This window comes from Muntiacus reevesi, chromosome 2, assembly GCF_963930625.1.
Source record: "Muntiacus reevesi chromosome 2, mMunRee1.1, whole genome shotgun sequence".
NCBI classification, from domain to species: Eukaryota; Metazoa; Chordata; class Mammalia; order Artiodactyla; family Cervidae; genus Muntiacus; species Muntiacus reevesi.
Window position 1 is genome coordinate 268,047,072 of NC_089250.1, and position 27,246 is coordinate 268,074,317.

General features: G+C 51.4%; 2 protein-coding genes across 3 annotated transcripts in view; one reads left to right on the forward strand and one right to left on the reverse strand.

The window, feature by feature from the left end:
• The window catches only part of PRR12 (proline rich 12), a 29,323-nt gene extending 6,874 nt beyond the window's left edge, over positions 1-22,449 (forward strand). The window contains exons 5-14 of one of the 2 annotated variants that reach the window (XM_065926518.1): positions 326-992; positions 2,925-3,355; positions 13,342-13,458; positions 13,691-13,824; positions 14,129-14,613; positions 19,145-19,270; positions 19,362-19,459; positions 20,826-20,972; positions 21,162-21,257; positions 21,457-22,449. In XM_065926518.1, the coding sequence (XP_065782590.1) occupies positions 326-992; positions 2,925-3,355; positions 13,342-13,458; positions 13,691-13,824; positions 14,129-14,613; positions 19,145-19,270; positions 19,362-19,459; positions 20,826-20,972; positions 21,162-21,257; positions 21,457-21,603 (2,448 nt within the window). In that variant the 3' untranslated portion in view covers positions 21,604-22,449. The remainder of the gene's footprint in view (positions 1-325; positions 993-2,924; positions 3,356-13,341; positions 13,459-13,690; positions 13,825-14,128; positions 14,614-19,144; positions 19,271-19,361; positions 19,460-20,825; positions 20,973-21,161; positions 21,258-21,456) is intronic. The other variant, XM_065926519.1, reaches the window with a different exon arrangement.
• Positions 22,450-26,461: 4,012 nt separating this feature from the next.
• Positions 26,462-27,246, reverse strand: part of RRAS (RAS related) — a 3,408-nt gene continuing 2,623 nt past the window's right edge. Inside the window, exons 4-6 of the mRNA XM_065919389.1 lie at positions 27,188-27,191; positions 26,850-26,968; positions 26,462-26,769 (exon numbers count right to left, since the gene is read on the reverse strand). Of these exons, the coding sequence (XP_065775461.1) occupies positions 26,685-26,769; positions 26,850-26,968; positions 27,188-27,191 (208 nt within the window). The 3' untranslated portion in view covers positions 26,462-26,684. The remainder of the gene's footprint in view (positions 26,770-26,849; positions 26,969-27,187; positions 27,192-27,246) is intronic.

The following is a 27,246-nucleotide window of genomic DNA, read 5'->3' on the forward strand; positions in this document are numbered from 1 at the left end:
GTATCCAGAGGGAGGCTGGGAGTTAGTGCTTGTGTTCCTAGCTTCTAGGTCCCACAGGGCTATCGATCATGAGGATCCTGGGTTTTTGGGTCTTGTGGGAGGGGGTCAGTGAGTAATGAGGGAGGAATATTAGTCCTGTCATTCTGGAATCTGAGCAAAAGGGTCTGTGGACTTGAGTTCCAGGTCTGCAGGACAAGATTGCTGAGTTTGAACTTCATAGTCTTAGGCAGGGAGAGGACTGGGGCCCCAGAGTCCTGAGTTTGAGGCAAGACGGGACTCGGGTCGGGACACGTGGGCCCTGACTGCCCACTGCCCCCACATCTAGATCAAGCTGTCTGTGCCCAAGGCCGGCGATGGTCTGGGAGCCTCCTCGGGCGATGCCATGTCGGGAGCTGACCACAACAGCCTGGACTCCAGCCTCACTCGGGAGAAGATCGAGGCCAAGATCAAGGAGGTGGAGGAGAAGCAGCCCGAGATGAAGTCCGGCTTCATGGCTTCGTTCCTGGACTTTCTCAAGTCAGGCAAGCGCCATCCACCACTCTACCAGGCCGGCCTGACACCCCCGCTCAGCCCCCCCAAGAGTGTGCCGCCCACCGTGCCGGCCCGGGGCCTGCCTCCCCAGCCCCCCACCGCCCCCACTGTGCCACATCCCCCACCCGCCAGCGCCTTCGGGCTGGGGGGCGCGCTGGAGGCCGCTGAGAGCGAGGGGCTGGGGCTCGGCTGCCCTTCGCCCTGCAAGCGACTGGACGAGGAGCTGAAGCGGAACCTGGAGACCCTGCCCTCCTTCTCCTCTGACGAGGAAGACTCTGTTGCCAAGAACCGGGACCTCCAGGAGAGCATCTCCTCGGCCATCTCCGCTCTCGACGACCCGCCGCTGGCCGGGCCTAAGGATGCCTCCACTCCGGATGGGCCCCCCTTGGCTGCAGAGGCAGCAGTCCCCGGGCCACCCCCGCTTCCGGGGCTCCCCAGTGCCAGCAGCAGCGGCACACCTGGTGAGAGCCGGGAAGGAGGTCTGGGGGCGGACCAGGGAGTCCCCAGGATTCAGGGCCCAGGTCTGATGGTATAGACTACACACTGTTCAGCCTAGCTTATAAGTGATGGGGGCAGGTGGGTGCCAGGGTCGGAGAGAGCTTTTAAAATTGATGAGAGGGGACGTGGGACGTGAGAAGAGCTCTAGGGATTAGAGATGTGTGGTAGAGGACAGAAGAGGGCCTGGGGGAGCAGACAGAGACTTGGGCAGGGTTGGTTAAAGAAACATGCATTGATAACGACTAGTCAGATTGTGGGGTGTGGGCATCAGGAAAGGCTAGGGGCTACAGTCAGGTCTGAATGGCATTCAGTTCTGAGAGGGCATGTTGGACAAAATTTCAAGGGCTTTGATAGGGGCATTGGGGAGGAAAGAGATGAGGTTTGGGGGAGGGCGTTTGGAGCAGTGAATGAGGAGGCTTGGATGCTCAGAGGAGTCTTATGGAATGGTGACGTCTTCTGGAAGGTTGTAGAAAGGTGGGACATGGGGAATAAGACAGTGAGAGACTAAAGGAAAGCATCAGGGAAGAGATGGGAAACACGGGCAGGTTCTATGCAGAGTGTCTGGATCAGCTCTAATGGGAGAGAGCATCAGGAGATGAGAGGGCCTTGGAAGGAAGGCTCACGGCTAAGGACCCAGGGATGGATCAAAAGCAGTTTGAGGAGTCAGGAGATCTCAAGGCATTGGGCTGGGCAGGTGGGGATGTTTCAGATATCATGGGTATTTATCAGGAAGGAGAGGGCATTGGCAATTCTGAGACTGAAGAGCAGGCTGAGGAAAGGAGAGGGGAGAGCTTGGATAGAGGAGGAGGAGACCTCTGAGCAGAGAAGGAACAGGTATACAGAAGGGATGACCCAGCAATTGGGAGGGACATTGACAAATGGGAAGTAAGCAGCAGACTGGGGCCCCAAGGCAGCAAAGGTAATTCTGGACTAAAGTGGACTTTGTGGGAGCCCGTTTCAGGGGCTCAGAATCCCCACTGGAGTCTCAGGGGGGGTTGCTGGTGTGGCAGAAGGACTGTTGGGGAGCTGGGTGGCAATAAGGAAGGAGCAGAGGGGCTGTTGGCACAGGGAGGGACATTAAGGGACAAGAGAAGAGGTGCTGGAATGGCGAATGGTATTCGGAGACTGGGGGCAGGACAGGGCCAGAAGCTTTGTAGGGACCAGGCTGGGGAGCCGCGAGGGGGGTCTGATGGGACCAGAGAGGCCTCCCGGCCATTGTGGAGGGGTGACACTGAGAACTGCAGTTGGGCTGCAGAACTGCCCTATGACACCGGGGTCTGTGGAGACCACGGAAAGATGAGGACCAGAGCGGCATGTCTGCCTGAGTGCCTAGTCGATCAGTCATGTCTGACTCTTTGTGATCCCGTGGACTGCAGCCCGCCAGGCTCCTCTGTCCATGGGGATTCACCAAGCAAGAATACTGGAGTGAGTTGCCATGCCCTCCTCCAGGGGATCTTCCCAACCCAGGGTCGAACCCAGGTCTCCCGAATTGCAGGTGGATTCTTTACCATCTGAGCCACCGGGGAAGCCCATTAGGACACTGGAAAGAGAAGTTAAAGGAACGTGGACTTCTTGTAGGTGTCAGGGGACGGGGTGGGTGTTGAAGGTCAGGGAGAGGACAGTGAGTGGGTCAGACAGGACCCTCTTTGAAGGAGGAGAAAGGGTAACAAGAGGAATGGAAAGTAGAGACGGAGGGGGGTTGGGGGCAGAGATGGTAGTTAGGTGAAGAGCTCAGTTTGATCAGGAGGGATGTTGGGGTACAGTGCAGGAGGAGGACTGTGCTGGGACCCCCCCCCCCAGAACAGGCTGAGAGACTTCACCGTCAGCAGGTAACAAGTTTGGTGTGGGGGCGGGTTTGAGCGGCTCTCCAACCCTGATGCCCCTCTCACCCCCAGAGCCCCCGCTGCTGGAGGAGAAGCCCCCGCCCTCGCCGCCTCCCGCCCCGACACCGCAGCCGCCGCCCGCACCGCCGGCCCTGCCCTCTCCACCCCCACTGGTGGCCCCCGTGCCCAGCTCGCCGCCGCCGCCGCCACCACTGCCACCCGCTCCTGCCCCGCCGGCCCTGCCATCGCCGCCCGCCCCCGCGCCCCCGCCGCCGCCCCCACCGGCCGCCGCGCCCCCGCCGCCGCCCCCGGAGGAACCCGCCGCCCCATCGCCCGAGGACCCGGAGCCGCCCGACGCCCGGCCCCTGCACCTGGCCAAGAAGCAGGAGACGGCGGCCGTGTGCGGGGAGACGGACGAGGAGGCGGGCGAGAGCGGCGGGGAGGGCATCTTTCGGGAGCGTGATGAGTTCGTCATCCGCGCCGAGGACATCCCTTCCCTCAAGGTGAGCCCCCCGCGGCGTCGCAGGGGACCAGCGAGCCTGCTGCCTCGGCCGCTGGAGGGTTCACAGCGCTCTTGTTGGATGACAGGCTGGGTGCTGGGGACTGCACGTACCGTGGTGGCGGGGCCTCCCCCCTGCACCTCCTGAGACCCGCGGCAGGGCAGGCGGATGGGACCTGCTCGGCAGAGTGGAAGATCCCGGCCTCTGAGCTGTTATTTGGATGTATATGCGTATGTCACCAGTAAATAGGGTGAAATGATTGTTAGCAGTTACTCCAGATGCTCTTGCTGTGTTAGGGTCATACTAAGGGACAAAGCTGAAGAGGGAGCTTCTAACACAAGCCGATGGGTGCTATAAAGGCTACTTGTCACTTCTAGTTGAAAAGGTGAGGTATTGACGTGACCCGTGCCTGGAGAATCACAGGGACGGGGGAGCCTGGTGGGCTGCCGTCTGTGGGGTCGCACAGAGTCGGACACGACTGAAGCAACTTAGCAACAGCAGCAGCAGTACCTATGAAAACGCACACCTGTAAAGTCGCAGCTGATGGTTTGGGAATGCCTGTGTGTCAGGCCACATCTTAAACCCTTGTTTATTTTTTTGGTTGCACCGTAGGGCATGTGGGATCTTAGTTCCGTGACCAGGGATAGAACCTGCGCCCTTTGCAGTGGAAGCACAGTCTTAATCACTGGAACACCAGGGAAGTCTGTTAAATACTTTATATAGCCAGCCCATTTACTACTTCCAATTACTTTATACAGGGATGGGCACACTGTCTCTCTCACACACACACACATACACACACACACCCCCACCCCCACCCCACCTGGTTTTGGAAATTACGTTTTATTGGCACATGGCCCCGCCCATTTATTTACATCTCATATCCATGGGCCGCTTTTCCCATCCAATAGCAGAGTGGGGTTTTTGCAGCAGAGCTGAGCTGACCCACAAATCCCAAAATACTTCTTGTCTACTTTGTTACAGAAAAAGTGTACTGACCTCTCCTGTGGTCATTTGTTCATTGAACAAGGTAATTGGAACAGAGGGTTAATGTCAGTGCTTGACAAGGGTAGGTGAATTCAGATGCCCGGTGGTGCTTTGCACAGGGCATGGGGTAGAAGGAGTTCTCAGTAGGTCAGCAAGCCATGATCGCCCTGGGGAAGATACCAAAGGCTCAGTAAAGCCATTCTTCATGTGAGTTACTGTCACTGACTGGATATTCACTAGGGGGCCAGAACCATGTATCTTAACTTTAATTTCACCTTGAGTGTTGCTTCTTGTCAGTTACAGATAGAAACATTGTGGAGTGCATTCATTATAAAGATAGGCACTATTATTATACTTTGTTACTGAGAGTGTGTTTTGGGAGATGAGTGTAATGTGCTTTTTCCTGTGTTGTTTTCAATTTATTGTCTTAAGGAAAGAGTAGAGCAAATAGAGTAAGGGGGCTATGTGTATCCAGCACTCAGCTTTTACCTTATCACCTTTTTGTTGGTCCTGCTTCCTGTCCACCCTGGCATTCTTTTTCTGCTCCTTTCTGTTTTTTTGGCCGCACATCGCAACATGTGGGATCTTAGTTCCCCAACCAAGCATCAAACCCATGTTCCCTGTATTGGGCATGCAAAATCTTAACCACTGGACCACGAGGAAGGTCCCATCATTCTACCTCCTCCGCCCCAGCCCACCAATCCCAGGCCGTATCTTCTCACCCGTAGTTTTATGGTCTTCGTGTCATGGTATTTGATAACATACAAAAGAACATTCACAAGAGATATGTAAGTTGTAAAGCAGAATGAGTGCTAGAGTGAACTCTCACTTCCCCACCCCTCCACCAGCGACTGGACCATTCCAGATGCCTTGAGTCTCAGTATCCCTCCCCGGCCAGTCCTCCCACCTCCCTCACGGTGTACATCATTTCATTTAATTTCAAGATTTCTGAGACTCTTTGGCCTTCGGCCTGGGACAAGCGATGGAGATGTCAAATGAACAGCAGTGATGGGAACTGCTACCAGTTCTCAGGGGATAGGATTTTTTTTTTAGTTTATTTTTGGCTGCACTGGCCTTTCTTTGCTGCACATGGGCTTTCTCTAGTTGTGGCTATATTGTTGAGGAGCATGGTCTCTGGAGCTCAGGCACAGTAGTTGTGGAACATGGACTTAGTTGCCCCATGACTTGTGGGATCTTCCTGGACCAGGGATCAAACCCGGGTCCCATGCATTGGCAGGTGAATTCTTAACCACTGGACGACCAGGGAAGTCCAGTGTTTAGGATTTGGGATATATCACATTCAGGATTTAGTTTGATTTTTTTTCCCCCTTTAATTATGATAACCAATACATATCATGAAGTTTATCATTTTAACTTTTTTTTTTTCCCCTGGGAGGGGGGCATGCCACACTATATGTGGGATCTTAGTTCCCTGACCAGGGATCGATCCCACGCCGCCCTCCCCCCCAACTCCTGCAGTGGAAGCACTGAGTCTTCAGAGTGGTTACACTGAACTACCAGGAAAGTCCTCATTTTAACCATTTTTAAGTGTACCATTCAGTGGCATGAAGTATTTTCACATTGTCCTGCAAAACATCACCCCCACTTGTAAATGTTATCTTTCTTTCTAAAGATTACGATCCTTCTTTTACAGGGAAGGAAACTGAGGCTCAGAGCATTAAAGTGGCTTTTCTAGGCTTTTGCAGCTTGGGACCTGGACACGGTTACTGGCCCTGGGAGCCCACGCTCTCAGCACCAGGGTCAGCTGTTCTCTGGGTATTAGAATTCTAGCAAACACTGGTAGTGCCTCTGGGCACCCATTGCTGGACCAGATGAGCCAGACTCTGGGACCCTGACCATCCCCAGTTTACAGATGAGGAAGTTCACATTTAGGGTGAGGGAATCATTTGGCTGGCGAGTGCCAAGCCGGGATTGGAGCCAGGGCCATCTGATACCACCTCCCAGCTGGCATGGGGCAGGGGAGGGGGCCAGCCAAGGACTCAGATGCTTAAAATACAACACGGGTATGTGTTCTGATGGGGAACTCAGAGCCCCAGGATTGAGCCACTCGTGCAGATGAGTACTTGTTCGTGTCTCTGGAGTCTGGGCGGGCTGGCAGCATGGTTGGTAAGAGCCCAGCTTTGGCGCAAAATTGATTGGCTTGAATCTGTGCCACTTCCAAGCTGGACTAGGGTTTGACCATCTTGAGCCTCAGTTTCCTCATCTGTAAAATGGGAGCTGATTGTGTTAGAACTCCTTCATACAATGTGAAGACTCAGGTTTTACAGCCCGTCCAGTGTTCTGACTGTGGGTGGCATGTCGAAAGAACCCTGTAAACTTTGCTTCTGAGACTTCCCTAGCAGTCCAGTGGTTAAGAAGCCACACTCTCAATGCAGGGGCCACAGGTCCAATCCCTGGTCGGGTAACAGATCCCACATGCCTCATGGCCACACAGCCAAATAAAAACAAAACAGAACTTTGCTTCTATTATTCATCTCTGATCTTGGGCAAATCTCTAATGTAGAGCTTGGCAAACTTTTTTTGTGAAGGGCTAGGGCTAGAGACTTGGATTCAATCCCAGGTTTGGAAAGATCCTGTGAAGCAGGGCATGGCCACCCACTCCAATATTCTTGCCTGGAGAACCCCATGGACAGAGGAGCCTGGCAGGCTACAGTCCATGGGGTCGCAAAGAATCGGACACGACTGAGCGGCTAAGCATAGTGCACAGATAGTAAATACTTTAAGCTTTGCAAGCAGCTTGCGGTGCCTGCCAGGTGTTCTTTTGGTTTTGTTTGGTTTTTTATTTTCTTTTTCACCATCCTTTAAAGTAGGAACCATTCTTAACTCATAGATTTATAGAAATGGGCCACTGGCCATAGTTTATGGTAAAACAAGGGCAGCCCAGTAGAAATAATCATACGAGCCATGTTCTTCATTTCAAATTTTCTTACATTTACACTTCTTTTAAAAAAGTTAAAAGATGTGTGAGGTTAGCCATAGGTTTTTCTTTAACTCAGTACATCTAAAATATTTAGTTTCTGAAATAAATAAATAAATAAATAAAATATTTAGTTTCTGGACAGTTTAAGAAGAGCTAGTGAGTTATTTTATGGTCTTTCTTGTTTACCAAGTCTTTGCAATCCATACTATATTTTACACTTACAGAACATTGATTCAGATGAACTGCGTTTCACGTGCTCAAGAACCACGTGTGGGGAGGGTTTACTGAACTGGACAATGTAGGGTTAACCGCCCTCTCTGCTTCAGCTTTCCTGCCTGTAAAATAGGCATGAGAATATTAACTTCCAGTCCTTAGGAATGGTGAAGATTTATCAGGAGCTAATCTCTAAGCATGTAAGTTTATTGGATGGAGAAAAGTTATGTGGAGGGCAGTCCAGGCAGAGGGAATAGTCTGTGCAAAGGCCCTGTGGTGAGGCATGTCTATGTGATATGTTGGGATGGAAGCGAGGGCTTCAGTGGCTGGACAGCAGGAGCCGAGGCTGGGAAGGTGGGCAGAGTCCAGATCGTGCTGCGGTGAGATCAGGGGGTGCCTGCTTGAGAATCTGCTCTGGGTTGCCTGGGTGCTTCTCTGCCCGCGGCCAGCAGGGAGGTGGCTGGGAAACTGCAGTCCTGTTGACAGTCTGTCCACTGCCTCAGTTCTGTGACACAGATTCCCCTGTGTCTGACCCTGTAGTTTTCTCCTTAATGGCCAAACTGGGTGCTTCTAGCTTACTCATATCCTGCTGCTTACTCCCCTTGTCTCAGCTTGTCACCATTCAGATTCCCAGAAGACAATCTGATTGGTCCAGCACAGCATTTGAAGTAAAGATGAGCTTCATGGTGTGCCTGCTGATTGGCTGCCCTTGTCAGGTCTCCTCCAATCAGCTGTGGCTTCCATTGAATAGGGGCCCTGGGTGGGACAACTTTCCCACTTAGGGGAAGTGGGTGTGGTCTGTGATTTGATTGACATGGGGTTAGAAAGGAACGACGTGGCTTTGGGACTAACGGACCCTGTTTGGGGAGAAGGCAAGGAGGATGTCGCCAGGGCCTGGATGATTGGGGGATGGTGGGATCCTGGGAGGAAGAGTGGTTTGGGGAAAGAAGCCAAGCCCAATTGAGATGTGGTGAGTGGAGGGCCCCACGTCCAGTTAAGAGAAATAGCTGGCTCCTTAGAGAAAGGAAATTGGCAGTGGCAAGAGACAGAGGGAGAGGTGCTCTGATGGATTTTTTTCAAAAGCATCTGAGAACTGGAACAAGGAACATTATATCCACAGTGAGGGGAAAAGGCACCCCTAGTCAGGGGCCCTGCATATTCAGAAACCTGGAAGTCAGAGGGTCTAGGCTTTGTGTGCTGAGCTGAGAGAGGAAAGGAAACTGAAGCAGTCTCTGTGCCAGGCTGTGGAATCTGCTTTGGGGGCCCTGGAAGGTTTTGGAGCAGCCAGGATGTAAACGAACTTTTCAATCCTTGAAAAGGATTGGAAATAGCCTTTTTGATATTTGGGCCTCTGACCTGAGGAGCCAGGAGGGAGGATTGAAAACTGTGGTATCCTCGGGAAAAGCACTTGGGGTGAGAGGTTCACATCTCTGTCTCATTCTGCCTCATTCATTTTTTTTTTTCTGCCTCATTCTTATCCAGTGAGATGGCAGCCAAGAACTTCTCTGGCCCTCATTTTCATTAGGTTATTTTAACTCCTCCTTTCTGGTCCCCTGGCTGATCTGAAGGATATTCGTGGATATAAAAACATTTGACCAAAAACCAAGAGTAGATAACCAGTACGTGGCATTCAGGCTTCCGAGCTGCAGCTGCTGTCAGCGGCAGACATCACTAACTGATCTCAGCACTTGCTGCTCCTGAGCCTAGTGCTCAGGGCAGCCATGATCAATCCATTGGAGTTATCGTCTGAATCCTGTTTATCACTTGACTGTGGATTCTTTGAATGCCAGGGCTTGCCTGTCATTCATCTCTGGGTTATCACAAAGCCCAGTGCATATTTCCCACTGTGTTCTTATTCTTTACTTATTGATGAATGTCAGCTGCTCTTTTCTAGAGCCAGAGCTGTCCTTCACGTTACCTGGTAGTCCTTGATCATCACCCAGCCCCTCAGGGAAGACACAGCCTCATTTAGGTGTCACTTCTTCAAGGAAGTATTCTTGGATTGAGCCCGAGTCCAGAGTCCTTCTAGGCTTCTGGGACACCTGCCATCAACACATTTATTACTTGTGCTGTTATTTTTTTTATGCCCAAGCCTGGTTCCCAGGTACCCCTCTTACTCCCTGCAATCAGATTCTGGGTCTAACATCCTTTGGTTCTCAGTGCCTTACTGGGATTCATAAGCCTTGGGTTTGGGGATGGGGGTCTGAGTGTGCTGAGGGGAGTGGAGATTGGGGAGGCTTTGTGTCGCTGTCCTGCCCTACAGTGGACAGGCTGATGAAATAAATGGTCTCAGGTAACCTGTCACATGTCTATTCTAGGCACAACTTTGCCCTATTTTGTTCTTTGCTTGTCTTACTACGTCTGTAATGACCCCGAAAAAGGCTTTGTCAGCCTTGTTTTCTGCCATACCATGGTCCCCATCACCATATCTAGAAGACGGTGGGTGGGTGAGTGCTCAGATTCTGTCATTTCTTTGAGTCAGGCGGATGGCTTGTCCCAGAATAGATTCAGGAGACTAGATCTGGTAGACAGAGTGCCTGAAGAACTATGGATGGAGTTTCCTAAACACCGCATAAGAGACAGTGACCAGAAGGAAATGGCAACCCACTCCAGTATTCTTTCCTGGAAAAGTCCATGGACAGAGGAGTCTGGCGGGCTGAAGTCCATGGGATTACATGACTGAGCATGTGTGCACGAGGGTGGAGGGAAATGGGTTGGTAGCAATAAAGTGGTAGAACTAAAAAAAAAAAAAAAAAGAGAGACAGTGACCAGAACCATCCCAAAGAAAAAGAAATGGAAGAAGGCAAAGTGGTTCTCTGAGGAGACCTTACAAATAACTGAGAAAAGAACAGAAGCAAAAGGCAGAGGAGAAAGAAAAAGATACAATCAACTGAATGCAGAGTTGCAGAAAATAGCAAGGGGAAATAAGAAAGCGTTCTTAAGTGAACAATGCAAAGAAACAGGAAAACAGTAGAATGGGAAAGACTAGAGATCTCTTCAAGAAAATTGGAGATAGCAAGGGAGCATTTCATGCAAGATGGTCACAATACAGGACAGAAACAGCAAGGACCTAACAGAAGCTGAAGAGATTAAGAAGAATACATGAAGAACTATACAAAAAAAGGTCTTAATGACCCAAATAACCACAGTGGTGTGGTCACTCATTTAGAGCCAGACATCCTGGAGTGTGAAGTCAAGTGGGCCTTAGGAAGCATCACTATGAACACAGCTAGCAGAGGTGATGGAATTCTAGTTGAGCTATTTAAAAATCTTAAAAGATGTTGCTGTGAAAGTGCCGCACTCAATATGTCAGCAAATTTCGAAAACACAGCAGTGGCCACAGGATTGGAAAAGGTCAGTTTTCATTCCAAAGAAAGTTTAAACTACCATACAATTGTGCTTATTTCATATGCTAGCAACGCATTGCTCAAAAACCTTCAAGCTAGGCTTCAAACAGTACATGAACCGAGAAATTTCAGATGTACAAGCTTGATATAGAAAAGGCAAAGAAACCAGAAATCAAATTGCCAACATCCCTTGGATCATAGAAAAAGTAAGGGAATTCCAGAAAAATATCTACTTCTGCTTCATTGACTATGCCAAAGCCTTTGACTGTGTGTATCATAACAGACTGTGGAAAATTCTTAAAGAGATGGGAATATCAGACCACCTTAACTGCCTCCTGAGAAACCTGTATGCAGGTCAAGTTAGAATCAAACATGGAACAATAGACTCCTTCAAAACTGAGACAGGAGTTCGTCAAGGCTATGTATTGTCACCCTGCTTATTTAATTTATATGCAGAGTACATCATGTGAAATGCCAAGCTGAGTGTATCACAAGTGGGACTCAAGATTGCCAGGAGAAATACCAACAACCTCCAATATGCAGATGATACCTAATGGCAGAAAGCAAGGAGGAACTAAAGAGCCTCTTGATGAGAGTAAAAGAGGAGAGTGAAAAGTCTGGCTTAAAAGTAAACATTCAAAAAACTAAGATCATGGCATCCGGTTCCATCACTTCATGGCAAATAAATGGGGGAAAAGTGGAAACAATGACAGATTTTATTTTCTTGGGCTCCAAAATCACTTTGTACAGTGACTGCAGCCAGGAAATTAAAAGGCGCTTGCTCCTTGGAAGGAAAGCTATGACAAACCTAGACAGCGTATTAAAAAGCAGAGACGTCATTTTGCCGACAAAGGTCCATCTAGTCAAAGCTATGGTTTTTCCAGTAGTCATGTACAGATGTGAGAGTTGGACCATAAAGAAGGCTGAGTGCCAAAGAATTGTTGTTTTCAAATTGTGGTGCTGGAGAAGACTCTTGAGAGTCCCTTGGACTGCAGGACTGCAAGGAGATCAAACCAGTCCATCCTAAAGGAAATCAACCCTAAATACTCGTTGGAAGGACTGATGCTGAAGCTGAAACTTCAGTACTTTGACCACCTGACGTGAAAAGCCAACTCATTGGAAAAGACTCTGATGCTGGGAAAGACTGAGGGCAAGAGAAGAGGGCAACAGAGGATGAGATGGTTGGATGGCATCAATAACACAATGGACATGAGTTTGAGCAAGCTCCGGGAGATGGTGAAGGACAGAGAAGCCTGGCGTGCTGCAGTCCATGGGGTCGCAAAGAGCCGGATGTGACTTAGCGACAACAATCACACTGTAAAGCTGTGATAACTAAAAGCTGGTAGCACAGAATGAACGGCCTATTTGTAACAACATGAACGGAACTAGAGATTACCGTACTGAGTGAAGTAAGTCAGAAAGACAAACACCATGTGAAAACACTTGTATGTGGAATCTACAATACAACACAAATGAACTTATCTACAAAGCAGAAATAGACTCATAGAGAACAGACTTGGGGTTGCCAAGTGGGCGGTGGGTGCGGAGGGAAGGATTGGGAGTCTGGGATGACCAGATGTAAACTGTTGTATACAGGATGGATAAACTACAAGGTCCTACTGCATAGCACAGGGAACTATATTCAGTATCCTGTGATAAACCGTAATGGAAAAGGATACAAAAAAGAATATGTATAACTGAGTCACTTTGCTATACAGCAGAAATTAGTGCAACATTGTAAATCAGCTCTACTTCAGTACAATGAAACAAACAAACAGAAACAATAGAATGAACCACCTGGTTTGAAATATACATTGTCCTCAGTGGTTCCGTTCAGGATTTTCCAGTTTTATGGTGCTGCAAATGCAATAGGCATTTAATTTTGAATTCTTTTTTTTTCCTGGGCTAATGATATGTGCTTTGATACCCTTGTGATGGTGGGCAGTAGCAGGGAGCAACAGAAACCTCCAGTTCACGGTCAGCCACGCAGTTAATCACAAGGGTAAACAACTGATACACTTTCAAGCCTCCCGTATCCAGACAACTGTTCTGTTTTTCACTTTCAGTCCAGTATTCAATAAATTACCTGAGGTCCTTTACACTTTATTATAAAATAGGTTTTGTGTTAGATGACTTAAGTGTTCTGAGAACGTTTAAGGCCGGCTGGGCTAAGCTATGATGTATTTAGGTGTATTCTCTGCATTTTATGACTTAACTATATCTTCAACTTACCATGGGTTTACTGGGAGGGAACTCCATGGCAAGTCAGAGAAGCTCTGTGTTGGGTGAGCTGTAGGAAGGCAGGGCAAGATTCAAGCTACAACCCCAGAGCTGAGAGCATCAGGAAGCCAAAGATACCCATTAGCTGGGTCTTCATTGGTCCTTGTTGACGACGATGTCTTTTCTCTAAGGGGGTGTGGAGGGAGGACAGGGGCCAGGAATTGGGTCTGGAAGGGCCGGGATGGGGGTTGACCCTGCGGTCTTGCTGTGCCCCTCCTCAGCTGGCCTTGCAGACCGGCCGCGAGCCCCCACCCATCTGGCGAGTCCAGAAGGCGCTGCTGCAGAAATTCACTCCGGAGATCAAGGATGGACAGCGGCAGTTTTGTGCCACCAGTAATGTGAGCCTGCGGAGGAGAACGAGGACTGGTGGGGGCCGGGGGGCGGGGGAAGGAGCTGGGGTCCCCCTCACACATGACTCTGATTTATCATGGGTCTAAGAGGCATCCAGAAGGGGTCTCCACCTCCGGCAGGCTCCCAAGGTAGCCCAGGACAGGCCTGGGAGTCCTGGGTGTTGGGCTGCCCACCTGCGGTGAACGAAGGAGTTCTTCACGTGCTCCTTTCCTTTCGTAGTATTTGGGGTATTTCGGGGACGCCAAAAACCGGTACCAGCGCCTCTATGTCAAGTTCCTGGAAAACGTCAACAAGAAGGATTACGTGAGGGTCTGTGCTCGGAAACCTTGGCACCGGCCCCCAGTGCCTGTCAGGTACCGTGGAGGCCGCGGGGCAGGTCGTGGGCGGAGCCAGTAGGCCTAGGGGTGAAACTTGGGAGGAAATTGACATAACATAGAATCAACCATTTTAAAGTACAAAATGCTTCGAAGCAAGAGTTGGGAAGAGGGTGCAGAGACCCAGAGAGTGGGGGCCTCAGAGAGAGGGGGCACAGAAACCAAGTCCGTAAGAGTCTATGCTTACAGCTGTGGGCTAGGTGGTGGGGGCCAGGGTACCCCAAAGGGGACAATTTGGGTTTCGGGGGCTGCTGAGCACAGTGCCACCTATGTCTCCTTCCAGGCGCTCTGGGCAGGCCAAGGGCCCCGTGTCTGCTGGGGGTAGCGCCGCACCGCCCCCCAAGGCCCCGGTACCACCTCCTAAGCCCGAGAACCCTGACAAGACAACGTCCGAGAAGCCCCCTGAGCAGACGACTGAGGCGGCCGTGCCTGAGCCCCCTGCCCCCGAGAAGCCGTCGCCACCACGGCCCGTCGAGAAGGAGAAGGAGAAAGAGAAGGAGAAAGAGAGGGCAACGCGCGCGGAACGGCCGCTGCGGGGCGAGCGGGGCATGGGCGGCCGGCAGATTCGGCCGGATCGGAACCTCACCACGGGCCAGCCCGCCACCTCCCGGCTGCCCAAGTCCCGACCCACCAAGGTGAAGGCCGAGCCGCCCCCCAAGAAGAGGAAGAAGTGGCTGAAGGAGGCGGCAGGCAGCGCCTCGGCAGGTGGGGGCCCACCAGGCAGCTCCTCGGACTCAGAGTCGTCCCCCGGGGCCCCCAGCGAGGACGGTAAGGCCATCAGCAGTCGTCAGGCTGGGGAGGAGGCGACCCCGTGGCTTTCAGAAAGAGGCATGGGTGGGCACTCTACAGAGGGCTCCAGCAGCGTCCGCAGACAGTCATAGTAGTAATAAATTAAAAATCATAGCCATAGCTGACGGTTATCTGGCACTTAACCCCGTGACAGGCCGTCCCCTAAGTTGTTTATACATGTTAACTTGCTTGATTTTTTACCGTGGCCCTATGAGGTAGATACTCATATTGTGCTCAAATACAGGTGGGTAAACTGAGACGTCAAGAGAGTTCAGCACAGCTGGGTGTGGGAGCCCACCTGAGTTGGCAGGCGTCCAGCAGCGCCTCGGGCTGTGCTTCCACGCTGTTTTGTCTCAGAACAGGCACATTCTGCGGCTTCCCAGGTGGCTCAGTGGGTAAAGTGCAGTGCAGGAGACCTAAGAGACAGGGGTTCGATCCTTGGGTTGGTAAGATCCCATGGAGGAGGGCATGGCAACCCAATCCACTATTCTTGCCTGTAGAATCCCATGGACAGAGGAGCCTGGACAGATTTCTATAGTCCATAGAGTTGCAAGTTGCAAAGAGTTGACGGAAGTATCTGAGCATGCACACGCATAAGCAGGTTCTGAGAGGACTGGGGACCAGCATCTACCCTGGAATCCCAGAGACTGGTGTTCCCTGTGACCCACTGGGTGACTCTAGGAAATGGGCGGCACCTCAGTGACCTCACCTGTAAAATGGGTTAATAATAAAGTCAAGTGGGTATTCACAGTAAAGCATGTAGGAGGGTACTCAACTATAGTGGGCACCAGATAGGAGCTCCATTGCTTGGAATGATGTCTGGTTTATGATGACAGTAACACCTAAAATATATGTATACATATGTATAAAAATATAATAGCTGACTTAGTGCTTTTAAGTGCCAGGCATCATTTTAAGCATTTTGCACATTGGCTCATTTTATCTTTAGATGAACCCTGTGGGGTTAGGTACTTTAGAATTCTCATTTCATTTTGAAATATTAATTATTTCATTTATTTGGCTGTGCCAAATAAAGTTGTGGTCTGTGGGATCTTAGTTCCCCAGCCAGGGCTTGAACCCAGGCCCCCTACACTGGAAGTCTTAGCCACTGGACCACCAGGGAAGTCCCTATCCTCATTTTATTTTCAACAATTTTTTAATTAATTAATTAATTTATTGTCCTCATTTTAAAGATGAGAACACTGTGGCCCTGGGAGGTGCCATGACTTGCCCAAGGTCACCTACTCTTTCAGGTGTAATGCAGGGGTAGCTGTTTTAACGGAGGCTAAACATACCACTAGTCAGTCAAATGAGAGAGGTGGAATTAGTTCTCTTTGCATCGAAGTCCTGATGAGGTAGATTTGTGGAGAATAAGAGGCTCCTCCTCTTGAGGTTGTCCAGGTCCCGGTTTCTTTTCCTCTTGTTGCTCTGCCGCCCCCAAGCTTGCTGGTCAGAGGCATAGCCCAGCAGTCCTTCTGCAGTCCTGCCATTAGGAAGTGACCTACGGTAGGGGCATGACTGACCTTCCAGCTCAGCGCCAGAGCTGGGAATGGCCCACGTCCTGTCTCCTCTTTATCCCACTGGCCAGAACTAGTCACATGGCCACACCTAGCTGCAAAGCAGCCTGGGAAATCCAGTCTTCTCTGGGTGGTGGGCTCAATCTGACCAGGTGGAGGCACCCTTGGCCATTTACAGCTGGGTCAGGGGAAGATGCTGGCAAGGGAGGAGCTTAACCAAAGGCCCAGATTTGCAGGTCTTTTGTTTCTTAAACAGTTTTATATATCTAATTCATGTACCGTGTGGCTCACCTATTTAAAAGCTGCAATTCTTTGACTTTTAGTGTAGTCAGAGCTGTGTATCCATCTGGCAATCAACTTTAGAATATTTTCATTGCCCCTGAAAGACACCCTGCTTCCTTTGTCCATCACTTCCGTTACTCCCCTTCTTCATCCCTAAACAACCAGTAATTTACTAATTTCTATAGATTTGCCTATTCTGGATATTTCATGTAAGGGATATCACACAATGTGTAGTCCTGAAGGATTGGCATCTTTGCTTAGCGTGTTTTTGATCATCCATGTTGTAGTATGTATCAGTACTTCATTCTTTTTTTTTTTTTAATTGAACTACTAGTTTCAGGTGTACAACATAGTGATTCAATATGTTTATAGATTACACTCCATTTAAAGTTATTATAAAATATTGGCTATGTTCCCTGTGCTGTATAGTATGTCTCTGTAGCTTATTTATTATTTTACATAGTGGTTTATAGTATTTCATTCTATTTTATGGCTGAATACTATTCCATAGCTTGGATATGCCACATTTTATTTATCCATGGATTAGTTGATGGGCATTTGGGCTGTTTCCACTTTTTGTCTGCTACTGCTGTGAATCTATGTGGACAGCCCAGAATTTTCTGAGCCTGTGAAATGGGAGAAACTAAATTCTACACCCTTCGGGAAGCAGTTCCCCAGCCAAGAGTCAGTATCTTTCTCTTAGTCTGGTTCTTTGTCCATTCACCCCGTTTGACCAGGAGCCCCTCCAGGGCAGGGTGAGCCTGACGCCTGTCTGGATGCCCTGAGGATTCTGCCCAGACAAGGAGACCTCAGACCAACCCTGTCACTGGTCTAACACTGGTGACCCTCCTTGTGCTAGAGGCTGATGTGTCTCCTTGGATTCACAAGGAAAGTTCTAGAAAGAGGCTGTGCCCACTATCCCTTCCTTTAGTTCACTCTCAGTCTGGCTTCCTCAGCCCCTTTCTGCAGATGTTAACTGAATCCCTACTGTGTGCCATGAACTGGGGGTTCCAACAGCGAACAGAATAGACAAAAACATGTATCCTCATGGGAATTTACATGGGGGAGTCAATCAGATAAAGATGTTATGTACTAGAATACAAAACTATGAAAAATCATCAGTGTAAGGCCGAGTGGGATTAAGGGCAGTAGAGAAAAATAGATCTGGTAAACAGGATCCGAGTGGGATCCTGGGTGATTGTTTTCAGGAAGGGGGGAGTGGGGGGAAGTTTCTGGAAGTGATGTTGGAGCCAAGATCTGAATGCAGCAGAGCTGGGGTGGTGTGACATTAGGGGAGAGAATATTCTGGACTGGTCATGTCTGTGGATCAGGAAAGAGGCCAGGGGCTGGAGGAAGTGAGGGCAGAGAAGGAACAAGACCAGATCCTGGAGAGACAAGGAGCTTGGGACTTTGTGGCCCTACTGGCAGGATTTTATCACGAGCGAGACAGGAGTCATAGAAAGGTTCAGGCCGAGGCTCGATGGCGTCTGACTTCTGCTGCCAAGCGGTCACTCTGGGCTCTTGAAACCACTGTCAGCAAGGACCGTCCATGATGATAAGTCAGGCAGCCATTTCTCAGGCGTGTTCTTAAGGGATCTTTTGGGGTCTTCTCATGCGTGGGCCTCCTGCTTCTGTTTTCTCCCCACTACTCCTTCTTGAGTTACTAGTGCATGTCCCTCCAGTGCTATCCTTGGGAGATTCTCTGGTTAGGACTCTTGAGGTTTCACCGTAGGGGCCCGGGTATCATCCGTGGTCAGGTAACTGCGATCCCATGAGCCATGTAGCGTGCACTACAAAAAGTAAGAAGACGGTCTTCTGTCTTGTTGCTTGACCTTCCGTACCTCTCACTTGGCAGGCTCCCTCCACTTCCGTGAGCCCCAGACTCCTTTCTTTACCCTGGCCACCCTCCCAGCCTACCCCCAACCCCGTTCTTCCAGACCTCACTGAGCGGGTCCTAGTTTCTGTATCTCAGATGCAGCCCTACTAGCCACCCACTCACCAGGCCAGACCTGCCAGTCCCCTCACTCACTTCTGCAGCTGGGAAACCCCGAGTCCCACCCCTCCGACCCCAACTGCGCTCACCCCCGCTGCCCTGTCCCACAGCCCTGGCACAGACACTGGCCCTCCTGCCCCTCATTCTCTGTACCTGTCCCTCCAGTCCCATCGCTGCCTTGTTCTTTCCCATCTGTTCTCTTGTCTCCCACTCTGATCCATCAACATGGCCTCGGAGAGGTTGCGCTCCAATTACCTTCACCCTTCCCTGCTCACAGCTTTCTCCCATGGCTCCCTAGGACCCCTTCCTAAAAAAGCCCCTGCCCTTTCCACTTCATCTTGGAGGCCCCGCACGGTCTGGCCTACACTAACCTTTGCAGTCTCAGTTCACACCTCCCCCCTCAACCTTGCCTTTTGTGATCTGATCTCTCGGACTTGATTCACCGGTTTGGAAACCAATTCTGCTGCTGCTTTAGACTTTACAGAAACTTCGCGGAACTGGTCAAACACAGAGGTCACCGACCTGGAATTCTCTTTCTGATCTCTCAAGGTTCGGTGCTTTTGTGACCTTTAATAGCCTTCCCTGACTTGCCAGGCTGAGCTCATGATGGTACCTGTGATTCATCCTTAGAGTTTATTGTCCTGGTATTGGAGAGTCTTCCCTCAGCGGACTCAGAAGTTGAAATAATGGATCCACGTCTCCTTTTTTTCCCCCCCAGAGCGGGCAGTACCTGGGCGTCTACTGAAGACCCGGGCGATGCGGGAAATGTACCGGAGCTACGTGGAGATGCTGGTGAGCACGGCACTTGACCCAGACATGATCCAGGCCCTGGAGGACACGCATGGTAAGTGGACCCAGACCCTCAACCCCTGTTTTCCTCCCACTCTGTATCGTCGTGGGGCTAAGCTCTTCTGATGTCCCTCCTCCCCTTTTAGACGAGCTGTACCTCCCGCCCATGCGGAAGATTGATGGCCTCCTGAATGAGCACAAGAAAAAAGTCCTGAAGCGGCTGTCACTGAGCCCAGCCCTGCAGGTGCTTGGGGGGCTGGGCAAGTGGTGTCTGGGACCTGGAGCTCAGGCCCAGAGGAGACACGTGCACGTCAGCCACTGTGCTCCTTCCCAGAGTTTTGGGCCCTGGAGGGGGCGATCGTTGGAAGGCTCAGGCTTGGTCAGGAGGATAGTGGAAGGCTGAGCTGTTGCATGTGGATCCCTGGGCCCAGCATCCGCGCCCACCCAAGTGGAGGCAAGCTGGGATGATGGCCTGGAGGGGTCATTGTCTAGGTCTGGGCTGGGCTGCTGGGCAGGCCCGGAAGAGCATAGTTATGGAGTTCAAATTTGGGGACAAAAGGTGAACTAGGGCCTGGACCCAGGGCTTGCTGGGGCAGAGTGTGAGCAGATTCTGATGGCTTCTCTTGTCAACATAATTCAGGCTCTTTGAATCTCAGGCTCCAGCATGAAGTTGTCTATGTAATTTCCCTTCTGGGATGGGATGTTAGGGTGGCTCCGGAAATTCTGGGAGATAACACTAATCTGGCTCTGAGAATTCTGATGGGGATGTTAGTGTAGTGCTGAGAATTGGGGTGTAAAAATATCAGGACGGCTTAGAATGCTGCCATGGAATGTTAGTCTGGCCCTGAAGGTTCGTAGTGGGGGATGTTAGTCTAGTTCTGAGAATTCTAGGATGGATTTTAGGCCAGCTGTAAAGATTCTTATTGATATATTAGCCTGACTGTGAAAGCACGGGGTAAAAGGTAATCTGGTTCAGAAACTCTGGGTGGGATGTCAGGGTGACTCTTGAGAAGCCTGGGATTGACTATTCGTCTGGCTCTGGAAGACAGGGCTGGGCATTATGCTAGGATTAGAAATTCCACTGTAATGGGAATTCCTGTGGTCCAGTGTTTAAGATTCCACACTTTCACTAATTAGGGCACAGGTACAATCCCTGGTCAGGGAACTAAGATATTGTAAGTCTTGTTGGCATGCCCCCCTCTCAAAAAAACAAACAAACAAAAATTACATGGTAGAACATTAGGGTAGGTCTGAGCATTATGGGTTGGAATATGAGCCTGGTTGTATAATTCTGGGTGGATGTTAGAGATTCTGGGTTTCAGGCCAACTCAGAATTTTGAGTAGGACATGCAAGTGACTAGAAGCTTGGGTGGGATGTTAGCTGTCTCAGAGAGGCCTGGGTTAGGCCACAGAGTACATGATAAGGGTCACCAGCCTGGCCTAGGTTTCTGCTGTCCTTGGAGGAAACCGAGACGCTCCGTGTCTTTTCTGATCGGTGGTTTTCTGGGTGAAACCCAGGCATCTGAGAATCTTGAGAACTGGAGAGGTGGGTGGGTCTGGGGTGGGCGTGTCCAGGGAGGTCCCCCTGACCCACCCCCGGATTTCCGCAGGACGCCCTGCACACGTACCCCCAGCTGCAAGTGGAGCAAAGTGGGGAGGGCTCCCCCGAGGAGGGGGCCGTGCGACTGCGGCCAGCCGGGGAACCCTACAATCGCAAGACGCTCAGCAAGCTCAAGAGGAGCGTGGTCCGAGCCCAGGTGCGATGGCTAACAGGAGAGGCGGGGCCTGGACGGGAAGGTGGGGGGACAGGGGCGGGGCCTGAAGTGGAGGTGTGTGGGTCAGGGGCGGGGTCTGGGAGGTGGGGCGGGGTCAGGGGCGGGGCGTGGAAGGAGGGGCTTCCTCTTGCTGGACAGGGTGGCTGAGGCTTCTCCACTCCACTTGCCCAGGAGTTCAAGGTTGAACTGGACAAATCGGGATACTACACGCTCTACCACTCACTCCACCACTATAAGTACCACACCTTCCTGCGCTGCCGGGACCAGGTGAGCCCACGCACGCCCCGCACGTATCACTCTGGGATTCTGCCCATCACAGACTCCTGGCTGGACCCTGACAGTCCAGGTCCCCGACCCGTCTTCCCTCAGACCCAGGAGTCCAACTCCCAGCCCCCTTCTCCCTGAGACACTGATCCCGAGGCCCCCAGCCCCCTCCCACCCCAGATTTCCGTTTAATCCCCTGCAGACCCTGGCCATCGAGGGCGGCGCAGAGGACCTGGGCCAGGAGGAGGTAGTCCAGCAGTGCATGCGGAATCAGCCGTGGCTGGAACAGCTCTTTGACTCCTTCAGCGACCTGCTGGCCCAAGCACAGGCCCACAGCCGCTGCGGGTGACCCCACCCTGGCCTGGGGGGGGAAACCACCTCCTCCTTGAACCAAGAATGGGGACAGAACTGTGCCCTCAGGAGTTAACCCCTGGGCCCCGTCACTGGGGAAGGGGGGGGGGTCGTTGGTCAGGGTGTGTCCGTGCTGCCCCCAGAGGGCAGAGTTCGAAGTTCGACTCCCCCCCCACCTCCCAAGCCCTCTCTACTCCCTCCCCTTCCCCCCACTGTCGGTGTACAGAGAAATTATTTATATATATGTATAAATGTCTATTTAGTAACGGTTTCCCTCCCCCACCTTGCCCCCATCCCCCCCTCCATGGCCATAGCCCCAGCCCCCTCCACCTTGTACATAATGTATAGGAAAAGTCTATGTATGGTTGAGGGGGGCGGGGTGGCTTCAGAGAGCTGGGGGACCCCTTTCCCCCTCCCCGCAAGCCTTCCCTCACAGGCCAAGATCTTTGCTAAAGGCCATTCCCTCCCCAGGGCATTTGGCGTCGGGTGGGAGGGGGAAAAGCATCTTGTTAATTATTTTTAATCTTATTTATTGTACATACCTGGGGCGGGGGTCTGGGGAGGTGGAGGGGGGAGAAGGGTCCCCTCCCTTTGCCCCTGCCACTCCTTTTCTACTGCGATTTGTCTGTGTCTGCCCCCTCCACTCCCATTCCCTTGTCATCTGGATGTGGTTCTATTTTTTATCGGTCTCTTCTCTTCTCCCTCTCTCTAACCCCTCTGCTCCCATCTCCCCACCACCCTTTGTCTCTTGCTCTTTCTTGGGCTTCTGTACAACTCAACTTGTATACACTGTGTACACACAACCAGCCAAACGAAAACCCAACGGCAAACACTTTATCGGCTAGCTGAAGTGCCTCTGTCCTGCGGCGTGGCAGGGCTGGGGGGTGGGGCCTGGGGGGGGTCGGGTGGCATGGGCAGAGAGTCTGGAATCTGGAATGCGGCTTTTCTAGAGCCCTGGAAGGTGGTTGGGCTGGGGTCACTGTTTTCCATTATGTCTTGCTGTGTAACAAATTAGCCCACCCCAAAACTTAATAACTTTGAAAACAACAAACATTTATATCGTAGGGTGTCTGAGCTCAGGAATTTGGGAGCTAGTTAGTCGGGTGGTATTAGGGTCAGCCGTGAGGATGCATCCCTCATGGGTTTGACGGGGGATGAAGGATCTGCTCTAAGGTGGTTCACTCATGTGGCTGTTGGCTGAAAGCCTCAGTTGCTTGTCATGTGGACTGTGCCATAGAATGACTTAAGAGTCTTCCAGACGTGACAGCTGGCTTCCCCCAGAGTGCATGATTGGAAGGAGAGATCAAGGAGGAGGCCACTAGATCTTTACGTCCTAACCTCAGACACTGTACTCCTCTGCTTCTGCCACACTGTTCATTGGAGGAGGGTCGTGAAGCCCAGCACACACTCAAGGAGGGGAGTCAAGCTCTACTTTGTGAAGGGAAAAGTATAAGAATTTGGGGGTGTCATCTTTAAACCAGTCCAGGCCGTGATGGGTGTCAGGAGTTAACCAGCTTCCTCTTGGCTCCCTGAGGTAGGCTTGAGGGTTCTCATACTTGAGGTAGGGTTCCAGGGCGGGTTGGCATTTTAGAGGTCAGCCTGCAGTTGAATGTGTATTCCTGTATTCTCATGCCTTCCTGGAGACCTCAAAGAGCTGGTAGAGATGTAGACTCTTGGGTTCTTTCTCAGCCCTGAGTCAGAACCCGTTTTTAAAATAAAATCCTGGGAGGATTCTAATATGCGTTGAAGTTTGAGGAACAATGTTCTAGAATAAGAGGGTTAACAATTTGGAGGTCAACTGGTGTCTACTAGAACCCAGCCTATAACGTAGTGAGTAAGCCATTGTTCTAGATCTTGGATGCATCCTGAAAAGGTGACCATTGGTATTCTAGAACTCTGAGTCAGTGTTGAGAGTGGCTGGTCCGTGGGTAGAGATCCAACAGGAAGTATAAGGTGGATATTCAGCATTCTAGAGTCTCTTCCAGGTGAAACTGAGGAAGAACTCCTCTTCTCGAACCTTGGATATTGGCTAGATCATAAACAATGTGGTCAATTCTAGAGCCCTAGTTTTATAGACTAGAGGCCTGCTAGTAACACTGAGGACCATGACAGAGTGAATGCAGTTTACTTTCTAGAATCATGGAATTAAGATGAGTCATTAGTGTCCTTGAACTCTGACCTATAGCACGTGCGTGCAGCCTCTGCAAGGGAGTGTCACATTTCTCAGTTCTGGGCTGCCGATATCAAATTGGGACCAAAGGTCCCTGGACTGCCCCAGGGTAGAATTTGGAAGAAATGTTCAGAAGGTGAACTGTGGAGGCAGTATCATCCCTCTGGGGACAGACTACCTTGTGGTTGGCCTTCAGAATTCAACTGCCCAAATTCATATATCAGCTCCAGCACTGAGCAGACAAGTTGGATAATAGGCTCCACCCTCAGCTTTGTTATCTGTAAAATGGGCTTCTGTCAAGACAAAGGAAAACTTTTTGAAGCTCTGTTCAGTGCATAGCAGGAGACACTGAGAGGTTTGGTTGTGGTCCAAGAGATGGTGAAAAGGGAGAGGCAGAGAACTACAAAGATGGATAAAGAGGGACAGCAAAACCCCCAAGAGATTTGAAATCATTGACAAGCCCAGGGGAGGGCAGGAACCAGAGACAGGCACACAGTTAACCTAGGCAGATGCCAACTGGGCCAGCCCAGCCTCTTCGCTGTTGTCTGATGAGCTTTGGCATGGTAGTGGCTGCAAACTTTCCAAAAATGGCCTGCCAGTTGTCATGTGGGTTTTGTATCTGTGCCTTTTTTAGGGGCAAGCAAGTAGCTTTCGTCACTTTCTCAGAGTGCATCTTGGTCTTCTGAGAAATGAGGTGTCCCAGCCAGAACTTAACCCCAGTAGACAACACAGGAAAGACTGAGGCCTTCTGCTAGCGGCGAGTCAGTGGTAGGAGCCGGAGGGAGAGGAGTTAGCAGGGTCCCCCTGCTTCCTGTTGAGAGGAGCTCGCCCCTGGCTGGAGCTTAGGTGGAGCTGTCAGATCTTAAATGAAACATCCCCCTGTCCCACAGGGGAGGCCTTTGCTGAACAGAGGTTCTTCTGGGGGAGTGGACACTGGGGAAGGGAGGGGAAACAGCACAATACATCTGAGCTACTCTTATTCCCAGGGCGGAAGGTTGAACCCAGGCCAAGGATTCTGTGATAATGAAACCCGGAAAGGGATCTTTAGCTAATGATTGTCTTAATCTGGAATACAGAGGGACCTTCATGCTTCTAAGACTGGAGAACTCCATCATTGTTCCTGAGCGTGGAGTACCTCCCAGGTGCTGCTTTCATCCTCTGGGTGCAGATTTGGTTCCTAAAGGCCTGTGGCTGTGGGAAGTAACTAAAGTCTCCCCCCACTTTGCAGATGTGAAAACAGCACTTGCCCAAAGGCACTTGCCTAGGAGGGTCAGCGCCGGATTGGAACCCAGGCAGCCTGCTGCCAGAGGCCATGTGGGGTCATCATACACCCCAGAACTGGGAAGCAGTTTCCGGGGTGGGTGTGAAGGGAGCATTTGGGGATCAGGGCCCAGAAATTCTGTTGAGACTTAGCCCATGTGGGGGTGGGGGGAAGAGATCATTGACTGTTAACGATAGTCGGGTGGGGACCAAAGTTCCTGGAGACACGGACATCTTGGTTGAGATTTCTGGTTTGGTGTGTTGGAGTTCAAAGATGGTCTGTCTGGGACTTCTCTGGAGGTGCAGTGGCTAAGACTGTGTTCTTAGTGCACGGGGCCTGGGTTTGATCCCTGGTCTGGGAACTAGATCCCATGCCAAAACTAAGACCTGGTGCAGCCAAATAAGGAAATAGTTTTTTAAAAAAAGATGCCCTGTCTGATGGGCCTGGGCGATGGGGGAGTGATGTTCTCTGGTTCTGGCTCTAGTCTTCCGAGTTAGCAGCTGCAGTACAGAATTGGGGGTCCTGATCCCCAAACCGTTGTCACCTTAAGATGCCCTATACTCAGTCCCACCCTCCACCCCAGGGGAGAGGCTGGCAAGAGGGGTGCCTCCACACCAGCCTCCAGTGGAATTCAAGGTTGAGACTCAGATGTCAGCCCAACTGAAAGCTTTCTGGAACTGAGAACCGCCTCCTTAAACACCTGCCCACCTGTCCCTTCTCACCTCTGCAGCCAAACCGCCTTTCTCAATACACATTGGAGGTGGGAGGCAGGTGGGCACAGTTCGCAGCAGTTGCTGCCTGTCTCCAAGGTCTTGGAACCTCCTAGAACACCACCTCTGTCCGACAGACCTTTCTGCAGTAATGAGAATATTGTGTGTGTGCCCTGCCCACGGCAGTGGGGGTGGGGTGCGGGTAGTAGCCACTAAGTCACACGTGTGAATACTGAACTTTTGAATGCGGCTGTGTGACTCAGGCACTGAGTTTTTACATTGAAGTTAATTTAAATAGCCACATGTAGCTTCCGGCTACCAGACTGAAAAGTGCAGTTCTAGAACGTTCCAGAAAAAAAAGTTTTTTTATTTACCCTCCCCCCGCCCCCGCCACCAGCTCCTCCCTGCCTGCCTGTGGGAATCTTAGTTCTCTGACCAGGGATCCCTGCCTTGGAAGGCAAAGTCTTAACCACTAGACTGCCAGGGAAGTCCCCACTCAAACATTAATCCTCATCTCAACAAAATGCCCAGTGAGACAGAAAAGGGTGGAATCTGTTAAGAGAGGAAATGGGGGTCAGACGGCCGGCTCAGCTTGCCCCTGCCCTGAGCAAAGGGTCTTAGATCCAATGGTTCTCGCTAGAGCTAGGCTTTAGTGAGTGTGCACAGGCCTTGAGTTCACCCGCTCCCTTTTATAAAAAAAAAAAAAAAAAACACCTTCTTGGCAGTGACGTTTATTTCTCTGGGGAGGGGAGTTATATACAGCAGTGACCCGGGTGCCCGGGAGTCCTCACCCTGGGGCTCGGGTGGGGGAAGGCAGCGGTGACAGAAGGCACAGCGTGTGATGGCCCCCGGGGGGGAGGCCAGGAATCACGGGTGGGGGTGTAGTGTGTCCTGGGAGACCCAGATGGGGAAGCGTGCTCGGCGAGAGCAGCTGGTCCCTACAGGAGGACACAGGGGCAGCCTCTGGCCTTCTTCCTGGGGGCGCTGGGCGGGGAGGGCGGGAGCTCTTGTTCCTGGTACTTCCTGTGGGAAGAGGCTGGTGAGTCTGGGTGCAGTGGGGGCTTAGGGGATGAGGAGGATCACGGGAAGGGGGCTCAGCTCACCGGACGGCCCGCACCAGCTGCTCGAAGGCCTCATCCACATTGAGGCGCAGTTTGGCGGAAGCTTCGAAGTAGGCCACGTGGTGGGAGGCACTGAAGGTGGAGGCTTCAGATCGGGGGACCTGGGAGGGGGGCGGGTGGGATACGGAGGAGTCAGGTGCCTGCAGTCAAGGCTAGTCCCAGCAGGGGTTGGGGGGAGGCAGAAAGATACACTGCGCTCTAACTAGGGTAACGTACTGCGGAGGCTCAAGTGAAGAGGAAAAGGACCAGGGTGATCACGACGGATGAGCCCAAGGGGCTGGGTGCCATGTAAGTAGGGAGTCAGAGAAGGTGCTGCAGACCTTCCTGAGTTGTCGGGCAGAGACAAGTCAGGGTGTTCCCGGCAGAGGCCCAAGCAAAG